The 14,407-nt window shown below is 36.2% G+C and overlaps 1 protein-coding gene across 1 annotated transcript in view; it reads right to left on the bottom strand.

Annotated features, from left to right (window-relative positions):
* Positions 1-14,407, bottom strand: part of LOC150091336 (mitogen-activated protein kinase kinase kinase 4-like) — a 350,375-nt gene that overhangs the window by 287,334 nt on the left and 48,634 nt on the right. The window contains exon 4 of the mRNA XM_090390030.1: positions 18-1,373. Coding sequence (XP_090246156.1) covers positions 18-1,373 — 1,356 coding nt within the window. The remainder of the gene's footprint in view (positions 1-17; positions 1,374-14,407) is intronic.

Here is a 14,407-nt window from a genome sequence, read left to right as displayed (position 1 = left end):
GCAAAAATATTACATACCTTTGCAGGGACATCATTACAAGAAGTTGCTAATGGCCTCTTCAGAGCAGCATGAACCCTATACAATACAGGTCTCAGAATCCCAGACAGCTGAGAATATATATATCGAAGTCCTTTGTGCCTAAGAGATTTATCCACATACCGTCGATATATTGATGCCCTAAATGTATTACTATGACAGTTATCAAGATCTCGTATTAAATGACCACCATGAGAGCCTGGATAAGAAGCAGACAACTGTTCAAAAGGACTTCCTCCTTGAATATCTGGTGACTGAGGGATTGAATTTTTGCTGTGCTCACTTCTGTCAGAACCACTACTATTGGGACTATTCATTTCTGAAGGCACATTCATAAAATGAACCATTTTAGTTGAGACAGTTTTTTTATCTTGTATTTCATTTCTTCTGTTTATTTCATTACCAGCCTCTTGGTGATACTCAGGATTATAACATGGCCATGCTTCTTTTACTCTGTCTTTAATACCAAACAATTTTGCCAAGAGGTCAATTTTCTGATGCAGATCTCTTGTAATATTCATCCACAAATTTAATGTCTTTATTCTAGCTTCATATTCTTCTGTTTTGTATTGTGGGTATTCATGCCCAAGAATACTAGTACATGGAAAGAAATGTTCTATTTCATCCACTTTATTTAAAATTGAAAATACTTGTTCCATTGCATCTGTCTCTTTGTTGATACAATTTTGACATAGCTTGCTTAACGTATCACTACATTCGCAGGAGTCATCTTCAACAATATACAATGAATAAGAATTTGAAGAAGTTTCCTGAGTATGCACAGCAGGTCCAATATTATGCCTTTCTTCATTTATATGTTCTCCACCAAGCATATCTGTCTGTGCCTTCTCTAGTGATTCTACAATGCTCTGGATTGTCTTGGTTTCTTTTTCATCACTAGATTTCCTTTGTAGAGTTAAATAATCAACTGAGTCCATTTGCTCTTCATTATAAACTGCCGATACAACAGATGGAGCGTGTGATGTAATTTCATCGTGCAACAAAGATTCATTAGCGTCCATTTCTAAAATTTTTGTACATTTGTAATTTGGGGATTGAACACTGACAGCTTCTCCATTTCTATCTGATTTTAATTGTGAATTATTTTTGTGTAAAATATATTTGGCATCAAGTTTACCATCATCATCAGAGATGTCCCTAGTCTTATCTTGGATGCAAAAATTTAAAACTTCTTTCAATATTTGTGGAATACTGTTACGACGTTCTTGAAGAATGTGTTCCTGTTCCTTTACCAAACACCCATTATGCCATGCCATCAACTCAAGCCAAAGGAGATTCTTTAATTCCTTAGGTGGGAGTTGTTCTTCTGAACTATCCTAGAAAAATTTTAAAGTACATTATATGAAAAGTCTCTGAAATATACCTCATATTATTTATTGGTTAATAAATACCCAGCTTTGCATGGGTTGCAATAATAAAAATTACCTTATTTTGATTAATTACTCATTTTACAAGTAATTATCTCATTTCACCTGTGTGATGCAGGCCAAAACACCTGAGCTATTAATCAAGCTAAAAAAGTTATTATTTTAAATTTAATTTTTTTTATTGAAAACCACTAACATGAAAAGTATTAGAACCTACAGTATTTTACTGTTCATGGAATGAAGACAGTAGATTAGTAGATAACTTGTATTAAAATCAACAGAAGGTAATTTGTTACATTAGACTTGATTTCTAGATTGCAATTTCAGGAAATATGTATGGAGAAGGCTGTCCCAAAGAACAGAAGAAGAAAGAGTAAATAAGCAAGAGGAAAGTTGGTTCTGTCAGTTTGGAGTTAAACAGTGAATGGATGTCAACTGGTTGAGGCATGTTTCTGGACTGGTTTGGAAATTATAGATGCCAATTTAGAAGAACAGTATCCATGGAAATATTTATAAAAATGGGAATACAGTTAGCCAAAACAATGTCTGAGACAGAAAGTAGAAAGAATTTGTGAGATATGGGTCATTAATTAACCTGGCTGTTCTCTTTTCAATAGCCTAGGAGATGAGTGAGGGGTTTTGAAGGCATCATCCAAGATGTAAGAATATTTCATGGTTAAAACAGGATGAATTTTAAAGGGAGTGAAGTTAACCAAGTTTTCACTGTCCCAATGAAGAACTACCTGGAGATTAACATTTAAGGAATTAGTGCTGGGATTTGAAATGAAGCTATTTGTGCAAGCACTGTATTCAAAAAGAAATTAGAATGGGTTGTTTATTTATTACAGTGCTGAACAATATTTTAACACAGAATTCATGTATATATGTGTTTTGTCACTTGGGCTTTTGACAGGAAGGCTTTTGCAATTACAAACTCCACAGCAGCCATCAGATAGTTGGCTATGAGAAAAACATGCTTTGTAAGTTAAGGTCAACAACTTTGAATGTCTGAACCTGTAACTTGTTGATAACAAATGCAAATTTTAAGCAAACAGGGACTGCTGCAGAAGCTGAAATGACAGATCAGAGGGGGATGATTAGTAAGTGTGGAATATCCTGACCGACTGCATGGCCATTACAATGTTTATTTCAATGACAGATGGCAAAAGCTTCTTAACAATCAATTATATATTCAACTGAAAAGCATCAGAGGGTCTAGGTTTCAATGAAATGTTATGGGAGCACAGTCATCAGCTTATTAGCATTAACATTAGCATTAATTGAGGCATATAATGCAAGAAAGCAAGCTTATACAGCATCGATCAAAAAAAACCTTCCCATTTCACCCACCCAGTCACTCCAAATCTTTGTCGAGTTCAGCTTTAAATTTATTCTGCCTTAAATTTATCGGCTTCCACAACAAGAGATGGAAGTCTGTTCCACCAATCAACTACCCACTGGCTAAAGGCAAACTTCCACACGTATATTCTACAACTGTCTTTCTTCAATTTGAATCTATGCTCCCTCAGGTTCTTAATCCGAGCAAGGGGAAGTATATCGTCAGCATTGAACCTCCTCAAACCATTCAAGGCCTTATACACCTCGATTAGATCACCTGGCAGGTGCCTAGTCTCCAGATTCTGCAACTTGCAGAAATTAAACCTTTCATTGTAAGCGCACACCTTTGTTCCTCTCACCAACCTTGTTGCCCTTCTCGGTACTGCTCAAAGAACTTCATATCTGACTGCACAATTATCCCCAGGTCTTTTTCATTTTCCAACTTCCTGAGCATAGCAAACATACCAACACAGTTGGTACATTTCTCTTGCGTTACTGCTACCCATATGGAGTACTTTGCATTTGTTAATGTTAAACTTCAGTTGTCACTTCTCAGCCCATCTGCCTAACTTTTCTAGATCCTGTTGCAGTAGCATACTGAAATTACTGTCATTAACAACTCTGCCAACCTTTGTATCATCTGCAAACTTGGACATTAAGCCTGATATACCTTCATTGAAGCGGTATGGCATTAAGGGCAAATTACAGCAATGGATAAAGGGACGGTTGAGTGGGAGACAGCAGAAAGTGGTAATAAATGGACACTGCTCTACGTGGACTAATGTTATTAGCGGAGTCCTCCATGGTTCGATGCTGGGCCCATTGTTGTTTTGTGTATTTATCAATGATATCAATGAAGGTAAAAAGTTTTTTACTTTTTACCTTCATTGATATCATTGATAAATACACAAAACAACAATGGGCCCAGCATCGAACCATGGAGGACTCCGCTAATAACATTAGTCCACGTAGAGCAGTGTCCATTTATTACCACTTTCTGCTGTCTCCCACTCAACCGTCCCTTTATCCATTGCTGTAATTTGCCCTTAATGCCATACCGCTCCAATTTGTACAGTAGTCTTCCATGTGCAACAGTATCAAAAGCTTTCCTGAAATCCAAGCATATAATATCAAAATTATTTTTTGCATCCAGTTCCTTTGTGACCATATTGTAGTATCCAATCAAATTGGTCAGACAAGACTCCCCCTCAACAAACCCAAGCTATTTTTTTTTTGGTAGTTGTTGGCGCATAGGCTTCTGTGGCCATAATGCACCTCCCAAGGTTTTTGCAGTACTCTGATCCAAGTCCGAAGCGGGAATCGAACCCGCGACCTTTGGGTTGCCAGGCAAGCACTTTACCCACCAGGCTAGCCCGGTCGGCAAACCCAAGCTGTGTCTGAACTATTACTGCCATCTTGTCTAAGTGATCCTGTCTCACCTCTTTAACCAGTGACTCCATTATTTTCCCCAGAACAGAAGTTAAACTAATAGGTCTATAATTATTTGTGTCACCCTTTGAACCCCTTTGTGAATTGGGGATACATTTGCACAACTGCAGTCAAAGGGGACCTCCCCTCACTAACTAAAGATGCTCTCATAATTATAGCTAAGGGTTTGCTTACTTCTCTTGCTGCCTCCTTCATTATAACTGGATAGATTCCATCTGCCCCAGGTGCTTTTTTTATGTTTAACTTCAATTTTTCCTCCACTTGGCTCTCAGTTATTACAAAATCACTTATCTCCCTATTAGAGTTTGATAAACTTCTAGCATTCCCCTCCTTGAATAACTCCTCATGTGTGAATGTAGGTGCAATATACTCATTCAGTTAATCGGCTATTTAAGCAGGATCATCAATTAGCTGACCCATCTATGTTAAGCGGGTTAATCTGATTCATCCCCTTCCTTCTAGAGTTTGCATAAGTAAAGAATGCAGGCGCCTCCGTAGCCAGGTGGGAAGGAGCAGCAGTGCGTAGCACACGCTTCTTGATTAGACCGGGGTTCGAGCCCGTCACCACCAAATACGGAACATGCGGAAAGGTCAGGGAATGACCACCGCACCGGAGCAATATGGCCTTAGTTGCTAATGCTCCTAAAAAAAACCAAATAATAACCAAAAAATAATAAGTAAAGAATGCTTTGCATCCTTTGCCAAATATTTCTTGTAATCTGCCTTTGCCCACCTAACCTCCTTTGTGACTTGATTACAGACTCGCTTATATTTGCCATAGTCTTCTATGTGTCACCTGATTTTTTTTTTTTTTTTTTTTATGCATCGCATGCATTTTTCTTTTCTGACACGAGCCTCATTAATTCATCTGACATCCATTTAGGCCTGAACCTTGAACAGTATTTCTTATTTGGTATGAAAAGCCTAGTAGCTTCCAAGATTAATTCCTTGAAGGCTTCCCATTTAGAATTCACTGTTGTTAACATCATCAGTTGATCCCACTGTACAGAATTTAAAAAATGTCTGAGACCACTTTTAAGAAAACAAAAACCCTTCCCTTTATTTGATCATAGTTACATCTTTAAGCAAATCCCACATCAGTACATTGTGATCACTGTTATCTAGTGTATCCTTTATCTGCAAATTCTTAATGCATGAATAATCACTGCTGATAATCAGGCCAAAGGTATTACTCCCTCTGGTTGCCCCTCGAACATGTTGCTGTAGAAAACAATCCTCCAATAAATCCACAAAAGTCTTGCTAGCATGTGAGTGACCAACCCACAAGTTCCAGTCAATATCTGGAAAGTTAAAAACCCCCATTACAAGACATTGTGATTTATTGGCCCATTCTATTTCTCTGCACAATTGTTCATTATACAGTTTGTGCAGAACTGTTCATTGTACTCATCAGAGTCATTAAGCCTATAACATACTCCTACTCTTATTTTCCTTTCGCAGTATTTAAGTCACACCAAACAGACTCAACATTGCACTGTCCACCCATGTCAACTGGATGCACTTCCTTAGATTTTGTGTTTCTTAACTAACAGCATAATCCCTCCTCCCTTCCTACCCTGTCTCTCCTTTCTGTACACATTGTACTCCCCAAATTCCAATTCTGCACTGCTTATATCTGTGTGACACCATGTCTCTGATATCCCAACAATATCTACCTTTGATGTCTTGATCAGCACTTCAAATTCATCAAATTTATTTACTATAGTTCTAGCATTGGTGTGCACGCAAGTATACATGCACCTGTTCTTACTCTTAGTTACCCTAACACAGCCCACGTATTTACTTGTTCTATGATGACTGCCAGCAGCTCTTGAAATCCTCAGCAACTTGCTCTCTGGGCTGCTGCTCATTACAATAGAAGCAGTGCAAGAACCACTTTCGCCTCTGCTTGCAGCTACCGTTAATCTTTTAGTCTGTGGGGAAGCTGTGTTTGGCACAGCATCAGCAGGCTTAACACTTTTACTGCTAGCTTTTCTGATGACCTTTTTAGACCCAGGATTGAAAGCCATGGGATTGAGCCAATCTGGATTGGAAAGGGCAGGGAACATTTTTGTACTTTATTCTCACTATAGCTGAATTAATCAGCCTCCGATGAAGATTGTCTGAGAAAAATATCTAGTTTTTCTTTTGTCAAATTGGAAGAAAAAGTTCTAAAAGTAGGGTGATTCCCCTCCAAGGGGATTAAAATCCAAAGCCACATATATTTGTGATAGAAGCAGGAATGTATTAATTTGGTACAGTTCCAGGCAATTCAGAAAGCTCACTGTGGTACTAACTGCATAATTTTTGGTACCAGGATGGCCCTTTGACTTATAGTTATAGAAGTAATACATAACATTTGGAAATATGCTACTTTCCATTCATGAAGTGTTGAAACATTTGAATTGTTGAAATTTTTTTTACTGAAATAATTCCAGACATTATCAGATAAAATAGTCTTATTTCTCAGTTTCTATTGAAATGAAGCTCACCATCAAATGCACCCAACTGTTAGATATATTTGTACTTTTACTGTTAGGAAAAATTGCTGAATGTTATTGTAAACATATAAAGCTTTGAGGCAGCCCTAGTTCATCAGCTTTGATTCCATATGAAACAACCAGCAGCAGTAGATATGTATCTTCCATTTCTATTTGTAAAAGAATAAGAGAAGTTTACCTCAATATGATACGTAGAACACTTCCAGAAATTAAAATGAAAACAATTAAAAAATCAAAAATCTTACATTACAGTAAGAAATGATTAAAAATCAGTAAGAAATAATTAAAAAAGAAAGTAAGAAATAATTAAGAGAAGAAATAATTAAGAAAATTAAAAATCAATTTAATGCAATTAAAAATTTAATAAAAAATTAACAAAAAAAATTGCAAAACGATTTTCCTTCCTGAAGCTGACAATGCTTTGACTATGTTGTGATCACAGGAATGAAAATTACCGAATAGGGGTGTGCATGAAACTTCAATAGGGATTTTGTCTTTGTGCATGCGCGTAAAAGACCCCGAATCCGAGATTAGATATGGACAGCGAACATTAAAAGAATTCTCATGTAATTTAATTTCAACAGTTTCTGCAATTAATAGTCTTGTATAATTACATTGGACATTAAGTATTTTAGCCTCATTAAATAAAAAATGCATGTCTTTCATTAACGGCATGAAATGCTACGTCTGATGCTGCTGAATGAGAAGCACGAACTGGGGCCACATGTTGATTATCACGAAAATTCAGAGGAAACTGCGTAGAACCTCAGTAAGACGAGTCGCAATCACATCAAGAAGTGTTGTATAACAGGTCATTTATTTGTGTTGCGAATGAGGAAAGGACTGAGCGATTGTTCAGTATAGTGTGTAATTTACATACTGGCTTGGCTACAATTTTAAATTCGGTATCTTTTAAGAATCTGTTAAGTTGTTTGTGCCGCTGTTCAACATATGGGACAGAAATAAAGTATTTTTCGATATTACTATTGTTGGTTGGTGTAGGTCTTTGTATCCTATCCTAAGCTTGTATCCTAATTCGGTTTATTGTAACAAGGGGGAAACCCCTGTTTAAGAATCTGCTGGTTAATATTTGTATTTCTGAGTACAAAACAGATTCTGTCATTGAATATTTATAAGCATTGAGAAATTGATTAAAGACAATCGATCTTTTGTAGGTGAAGGGGAGATAGCTGTTATAATGCAGGAGCATACCGGTGTTTATAGGTTTATGACAGATGTTAAATTGGATTCTATTCGATTCCCAAGTAAGTGTGAAATTTAGAAAATTTAATGGCTTAGCATCCGTATTCTTCCTTTCCAATGTAAATTTGAGTCTAGAATGAATATTATTAAACAAATGTAAAATGCCTTGGATAGTGCTACTATCAGCAATAACTAGAACATTGTCTAAATAGTTCCCATAGTATACGATACGGGGTAGAAAAGGCATCAAATGTATACGCTCAATCATTGAGAGATAGATTTCCAATTTTAAGCCACTCGGGCTTAATCCTATTGGCAAACCAAAAATTTGTTTCTATACTTTGTCTCGAAAGGTAATATAGTTAGCTTCAACTAAGAGTTTAATTATGTGAATGATTTCCTTAATAGGAAGCTTCGTATAATTAATCAGTATCAAGTTATTATTTAATATATCCTAAAGAATATCGAATGTGTATTCAACATTTACATTCATATATATAATGAGGTAACATTTAGTGAGAATAAATTATTATCACCAAGTCTTTAAGGTTATTAAAGTCACTAAGTCGTTAAAGTTATTAAATAATGTATCGTAGTTCTTAATCCCAAATTGCCTAAAGGGTTTTATTATTATGCTATATAGCCAAGGATGAAAATTTTCTATAGGAAACAATAGGCCGAATAGGAAATCTGGACTTATGTAATTTTACCTGACTGAAAAGTGCAGGAATATTGTATGTTCTGGTCTTCAATTCCTTTAACTGAATCTTATTAATGTAGTCATTTTTTTTGATACATGGTTAACGTTTTATTGTATTGATTGATCAAATTGGTAAATAGTGCTGGGTCTACTTCATGATAAGTGTAGGTATCTGATACAACTGACTCTAACTTATTAATATAATCCGGTTTATCGAGTATTACCACTGTATCTCCTTTATCAGCTGTCTGAATAATGTCTTTATTTTCCCGAAGTTCACGTAAAGCTGAACTGTCGTGTATTCAATTTAGGAAGTTGCGTTTGTTTTATGTTATTCACCACTTGGTTAACTTGTTCAATAAATAAATCATTACGAAGTCCAAATTCAATATCAATTTCACACTGTTTTTTTAGGTAGTTTTCGAGATGGTAAATTATAATTTAATCCTTTGGATAAAAGTGAAATCTGGTCCTGCGATAATGTATACGAGGAAAGATTTGTAACCTGTTGATATGTCAGTTTGATGAATGTTGGGCAAGGGGGTGTTCGCATACTAGCTGAAGTATTCTGTGGTAGCACGTTGTGTTCACACTCCTGATAATGTATTTAATCTGTGGGGAGTCGTCACCCAACTCATGTGCATTTGATCGGAAGCTTGCGACAATGTGTTTGAACTCATATGAACGTGTCTTGACACTCCCGATAATGTATTCAATTTGTTAACATGTCTGTTTTTTTATTTCTGAGACCTGTGCTTCACATCACAAATTTATGGAGGTCTTCAATACAGACCAAGCATTAGGATGCAGATAATTTTTTAATTTATCGCGAAGTTTCCTAACTTAAGAAAGGTATTTTTGTTTATTAGAATACCAAGATCTTAAGGCAAGTTTAACTATATTACGCGACGTGGCAAGTGCTAGTTGCTTAATGCCCAAAATTTTATGATTTAAATTTTCCCTGGCAAACTTCGGAATGATGTTGTTTCAAAAGCAATATTTTAGAAAAGAAATGTGGTAACTTTGGGCCGAGTATCTTAGTGTTAATCTAATGTAATTTTGTACCAAGGTGTTCAAAAAATCTCCCATAAGATTTTTGATTTTTTAATTGTTCTCATTTTAATTTCTGGAGAGTATCATACAGAAGACTTCTATGTATCATACTGAGGTAAACTTCTCTTATTCTTTTACGAATATTGATATCAATGTAGAACGTATTGAGCATTATAGCTCTGGTTCATACTATCAAGTATCTTCCCATTTCTTTCCTATTCATTTATCAAAGGTGTTGTATGGTTATTAGACACTGTACACTCATCTCAGACAATTAGCTAGCATTACTGCATGACCTACACTGTGCAAGTGCCCATGGAAATTTTGCAGTTTGGTGCCCTTTTACTTGCAAGATTTAAATGCAACTTACAGACTGAGTGAGCTGTTCTAATTGTTAGCAGTGCAGCAGCAATGCACAATGAAGCCACCTCAAGGATAATCATTTTCCAAACAAATTGATTTAAAACTTTCTTTTACTTATCTTAGCAAATTCAAAATATCAGTCAGATAAGCTGCCAAGCTGGAGTGTTCCATCCTGAATGTCTAATATGAGTATTCAACCAAACCAAAGCTTTCTGTCACTTAATTTATAGCACCCACTTTCATTTTTAAGAAATTGCAATTAATTAATGTTAGCAATTTTCCAAACTGATTTGATTAGTAGCATATAAAATTTTAAAAATTCTAAGAAACTTTTTTCATTTTACATTTATAAAAGTTTACTCAAGTAAAACCTTTAAATCAGTTTGAAAGTTTGAGGAATTTAAAGGTTGTTTATCTTTTGAGTTTTTGAGAAATAAAACAATTTTCTGTTAATTTGCCTCCTTATAGATTACCTTTTTTAACATGTACAATCAAGCTGAACATTTAATGTGAATGATCATTCAGTTCAAGGTTTACTTTCATTTACTTTATGGTTCCTTCTTTCATTTATAAAACAGATATTAATTAGCACTGCAAATTTTCCAAGTTCAATTTAAAGCTGATATTTCATTACAAGACCTGAAATATAATGCTTACATTTACCAAAAGAGAACAGTAACTGTACTTTACAGAAAATTGTTTTATAAGCAATAAGTAATGTACAATTAGTCACACAAACACACGTGCATAAGGAAAAGGGAGGGGGGGGGGTTATGATGTACACCTGTTGTATTACCAATTATCCATTAACACACCTAATATCATTTGTCTGGTGTTTTAGATCTGAAGATATAGACAAAATGACTGTTGTTTCGGGTAATGGTGTGCGATGGAGTTCCTGTTCATATTGGGTGATCAGTCAGCCACATCTATCCACAGAAAAATCCTAACAGTCTATAGGGACCAGAAAATGATCAAAGTAATGTCCACAGGTGGCTCTAACAGTTTTGGGAAGGTGATTTTGAAATAAAGGGCAAACCAAGAGCCAGAAGACCAATGCCTGTCACAAACAGTGAAAGTGAAGAATTCATTGACCAGCTCATTCGAAATGATAGCTGCATAACCACCAGACAAGTGATGGATGCTACGAAATTGTGAAGAGGAAGTGTTTTGACCATCATCAACAGACTAGGGTACAGAAAATTCTGTTCTCAGTGAGTACCTAAGCTGCTAACGCGAGAGATGATGGATGTGAGGAAAGAGATCTGTGAAGATATTCTGGAGAGGTGAGGTGTTGGTGGTTGCTGAATGTTTTAAAGGGGGTTGTCATATGTGATGAAACATGGCTCTTCCATTATGACCCACAAACCAAATGACAGTCTATGAAATGGGCATACCCGACATCACCTATACACAAAAAGCCAAAACTTTCTAAATCATCAACAAAATTTATGACCACCTTCTGGGATCAAAATGGCATTATTTTTATTGATTTGCTGGAAAGTGGAACAACAATCAACAAAAAAAAAAAAAAAAAGACACTGCTTTTCCCTGGAAAAGCTTAATCAAGCTTGGAAAACCAAAAGACCTGAACTAAACTGGTAGGACATCAAGTCTCATCTTAAGACTGCACCCAGCACAGATGACTGTCAAAGATTGCCCATCTGGGGTGAAGCACAATGCCTCACCTGCCCTATAGCCTTGACCTCATTCCATCAGATTTTTTTTTGGTTGGTAGACTGAAGGCATACCTGGTGATAAAGTGTTTGACAGTGATAGGGAATTCATCTGACATTAAACACTGGTGTAAACATTGGCCTCCTAATTTTTACCAAAGTGCATTCACTGCCTAGAAAAAATGTTGGAGAAAACAAAGCAAGCATGGAGGTTCTTACATTGAGTGATATTTTCATAAAGTTGAAAGATTGTACTTTATGTATGAGAAGTATGGTTTCAATAACTCAGATAATACAGGTGTTACAGCTTATAGTGTGTTACTTATTGACCTACCCTTTTACAATTAAGTGATTTTTAACATTGACATCAACTAACAAATTAATTTTCTTGGGAAATTTTCAGTAACACTTTCTTTTACTTAGCTTTATAAATTCATAAAATGACAATTATGACTCTTTCATATGTAATATAATGACATTTAATTAATATTGGAAACAATACTGGCATCGGTTAGAAATAAGAAATTTTAATAACACTTGGAAAGAAATTGTTTAAAAAAATAAAAGGTGACTAGTCCTAGGGTTCCCTTAGTATGCATGCAAACAAAGTATACATGCAAAGTTGCTTGTTAACAGGAAGACTTTCTACAGAGATGGGATACACTTAAATAGAAAGGGTGCAAGAATATTTGCTGATGCTATCGAGGCAGAGGTAGGTGGGTCAGAAAACTGCTAGCTTGGGGGGATACACAGACTAGTAGATTAACAGTAGCCGCTGGCAGAGGTAAAAGTGATTCTTGCACTACTTCTATTGAAATGCAATTGAGCAGCAGCCTGGAAAGCAAGGCAATGGGAATTTAGAGGACTTCTGGGAGTCATAGTGGAACAAGTAAATACATGGGCTGTGTAAGCGTAACTAAGAGTAGAAACAGGTGCATGTATACTTGCATGTACACCAATGCTAGGAGTATAGTTAATAAATTCGATGAGCTTGAAGTGCTAGTCAAGACATCAAAGGTAGATATTATTGGGATATCACAGACATGGTGTCACACAGACATAAGCAGTGCAGAACTGGAATTTGGAGAGTACAATGTGTACAGAAAGAATAGACAGGACAGGAAGGGAGGAGGGGTTATGCTATTATTTAAGAAACACACAAAATCTAAGGAAGTGCATCCAATTGATGTGGGTGGACAGTGCAATGTTGAGTCTGTTTGGTGTGATATAAGCACTGGGAAAAGAAAAATGAGAGTAGGTGTGTGTTATAAGCCTAATGAATCAGATGAGTATAATGAGCAATTGTGCAGAGAAATAGAGTGGGCCAGTAAATTAGAGTGTCTTATAATGGGGGATTTTAATTTCCTGGATATTAACTGGAATTTGTGGGTTGGCCACTCACACACTAGCAAGGCTTTTTTGGATTTATTGGATGATTGTTTTCTACAGCAGCATGTTCGGGAGGCAACTAGAAGAATTAATACTCTTGATCTGATTATCAGTAGTGATTCTTCATGCATCAAGAATCTGCAGATAAAGGAACCACTAGGTGGCAGTGATCACAGTGAGCTGAAGTGGGATTTACTCAAAGAGGTAACTACCATCAAGAGTAAAGGGAAGGGTTTTTGCTTTCGTAAAGGTGACTATGGTGGTCTGAGACAGTATTTAAATTCTATACGGTGGAACAAACTGATGATGTTACCAACAGCAAATTCAAAATGGGAAGCATTCAAAGAATTAATCTTGGATGCTACTAGGCTTTTCATACCAACAAAGAAATATTGTTCAAGATTTAGGCCAAAATGGATGTCAGATGAACTAATTAGACATGTGACAGAGAAGAAAAATGCATGGGATACATACAAATTAACATGTGACACAGAAGCCTATGATAGATATAAGCTGGTCTGTAACCAAGTTACAAATGTGGTTAGGCAGGCGAAGGAAGATTATGAGAAATCTTTGGCAAAGGATGCAAAGAAAAACAGCAGAGTTCTTTACTTATGTAAACTCTAGAAGGAAGGGGATGAATCAGATTGGTCCACTTGATATCGATGGGTCAACTGTTGGTGATCTTGCTCAGGTAGCTAACAAACTAAATGAATATTTTGCATCGACATTCACACATGAGGAGTTATTCAGCGAGGGGAATGCCAGAAGTGTATTCAACTCTGGCAGTAAGCTAGATAATCTTGTAATAACTGAGAGTAAAGTGGAGGAGAAATTGTTGAAGATAAACATAAAAAAAGGCACCCGAGGTGGATGGGATCAATCAAGTTATATTAAAAGAGGCAGCAAAGGAAGTAAGCAAACCCTTAGCCATAATTATGAGAGCTTCCTTGGACTCAGGGAGGTACCTATGGACTGGAGATGTGCAAATATCACCCAAATCCATAAAGGAGGATCAAAGGCAGACACAGGTAATCACAGACATGTTAGTTTAACTTCTGTTCCGGGGAACTTAATGGAGGCACTGGTTAAAGAAGCATTGCAGGATCATCTAGACAAGACTTTAGTTATAGCTCGGACACAGCATGGGTTTGTTAAGGGGAAGTCTTGTATGACTAATTTGATTGGATACTATGATATAGTCACAAAGGAACTGGATGCAAAGAATAACTTTGATATCATATATTTGGATCTGAGAAAAGCCTTTGATACTGCTACACATGGAAGACTGCTGCACAAATTGGCGCAGTG

Source organism: Mastigoproctus giganteus, chromosome 1, assembly GCF_048544385.1.
Source record: "Mastigoproctus giganteus isolate SK-2022 chromosome 1, ASM4854438v1, whole genome shotgun sequence".
Classification (NCBI taxonomy): domain Eukaryota; kingdom Metazoa; phylum Arthropoda; class Arachnida; order Uropygi; family Thelyphonidae; genus Mastigoproctus; species Mastigoproctus giganteus.
Note: the sequence above shows the minus strand (reverse complement) of the source record. Positions and strands in the feature narration are given on the sequence as shown.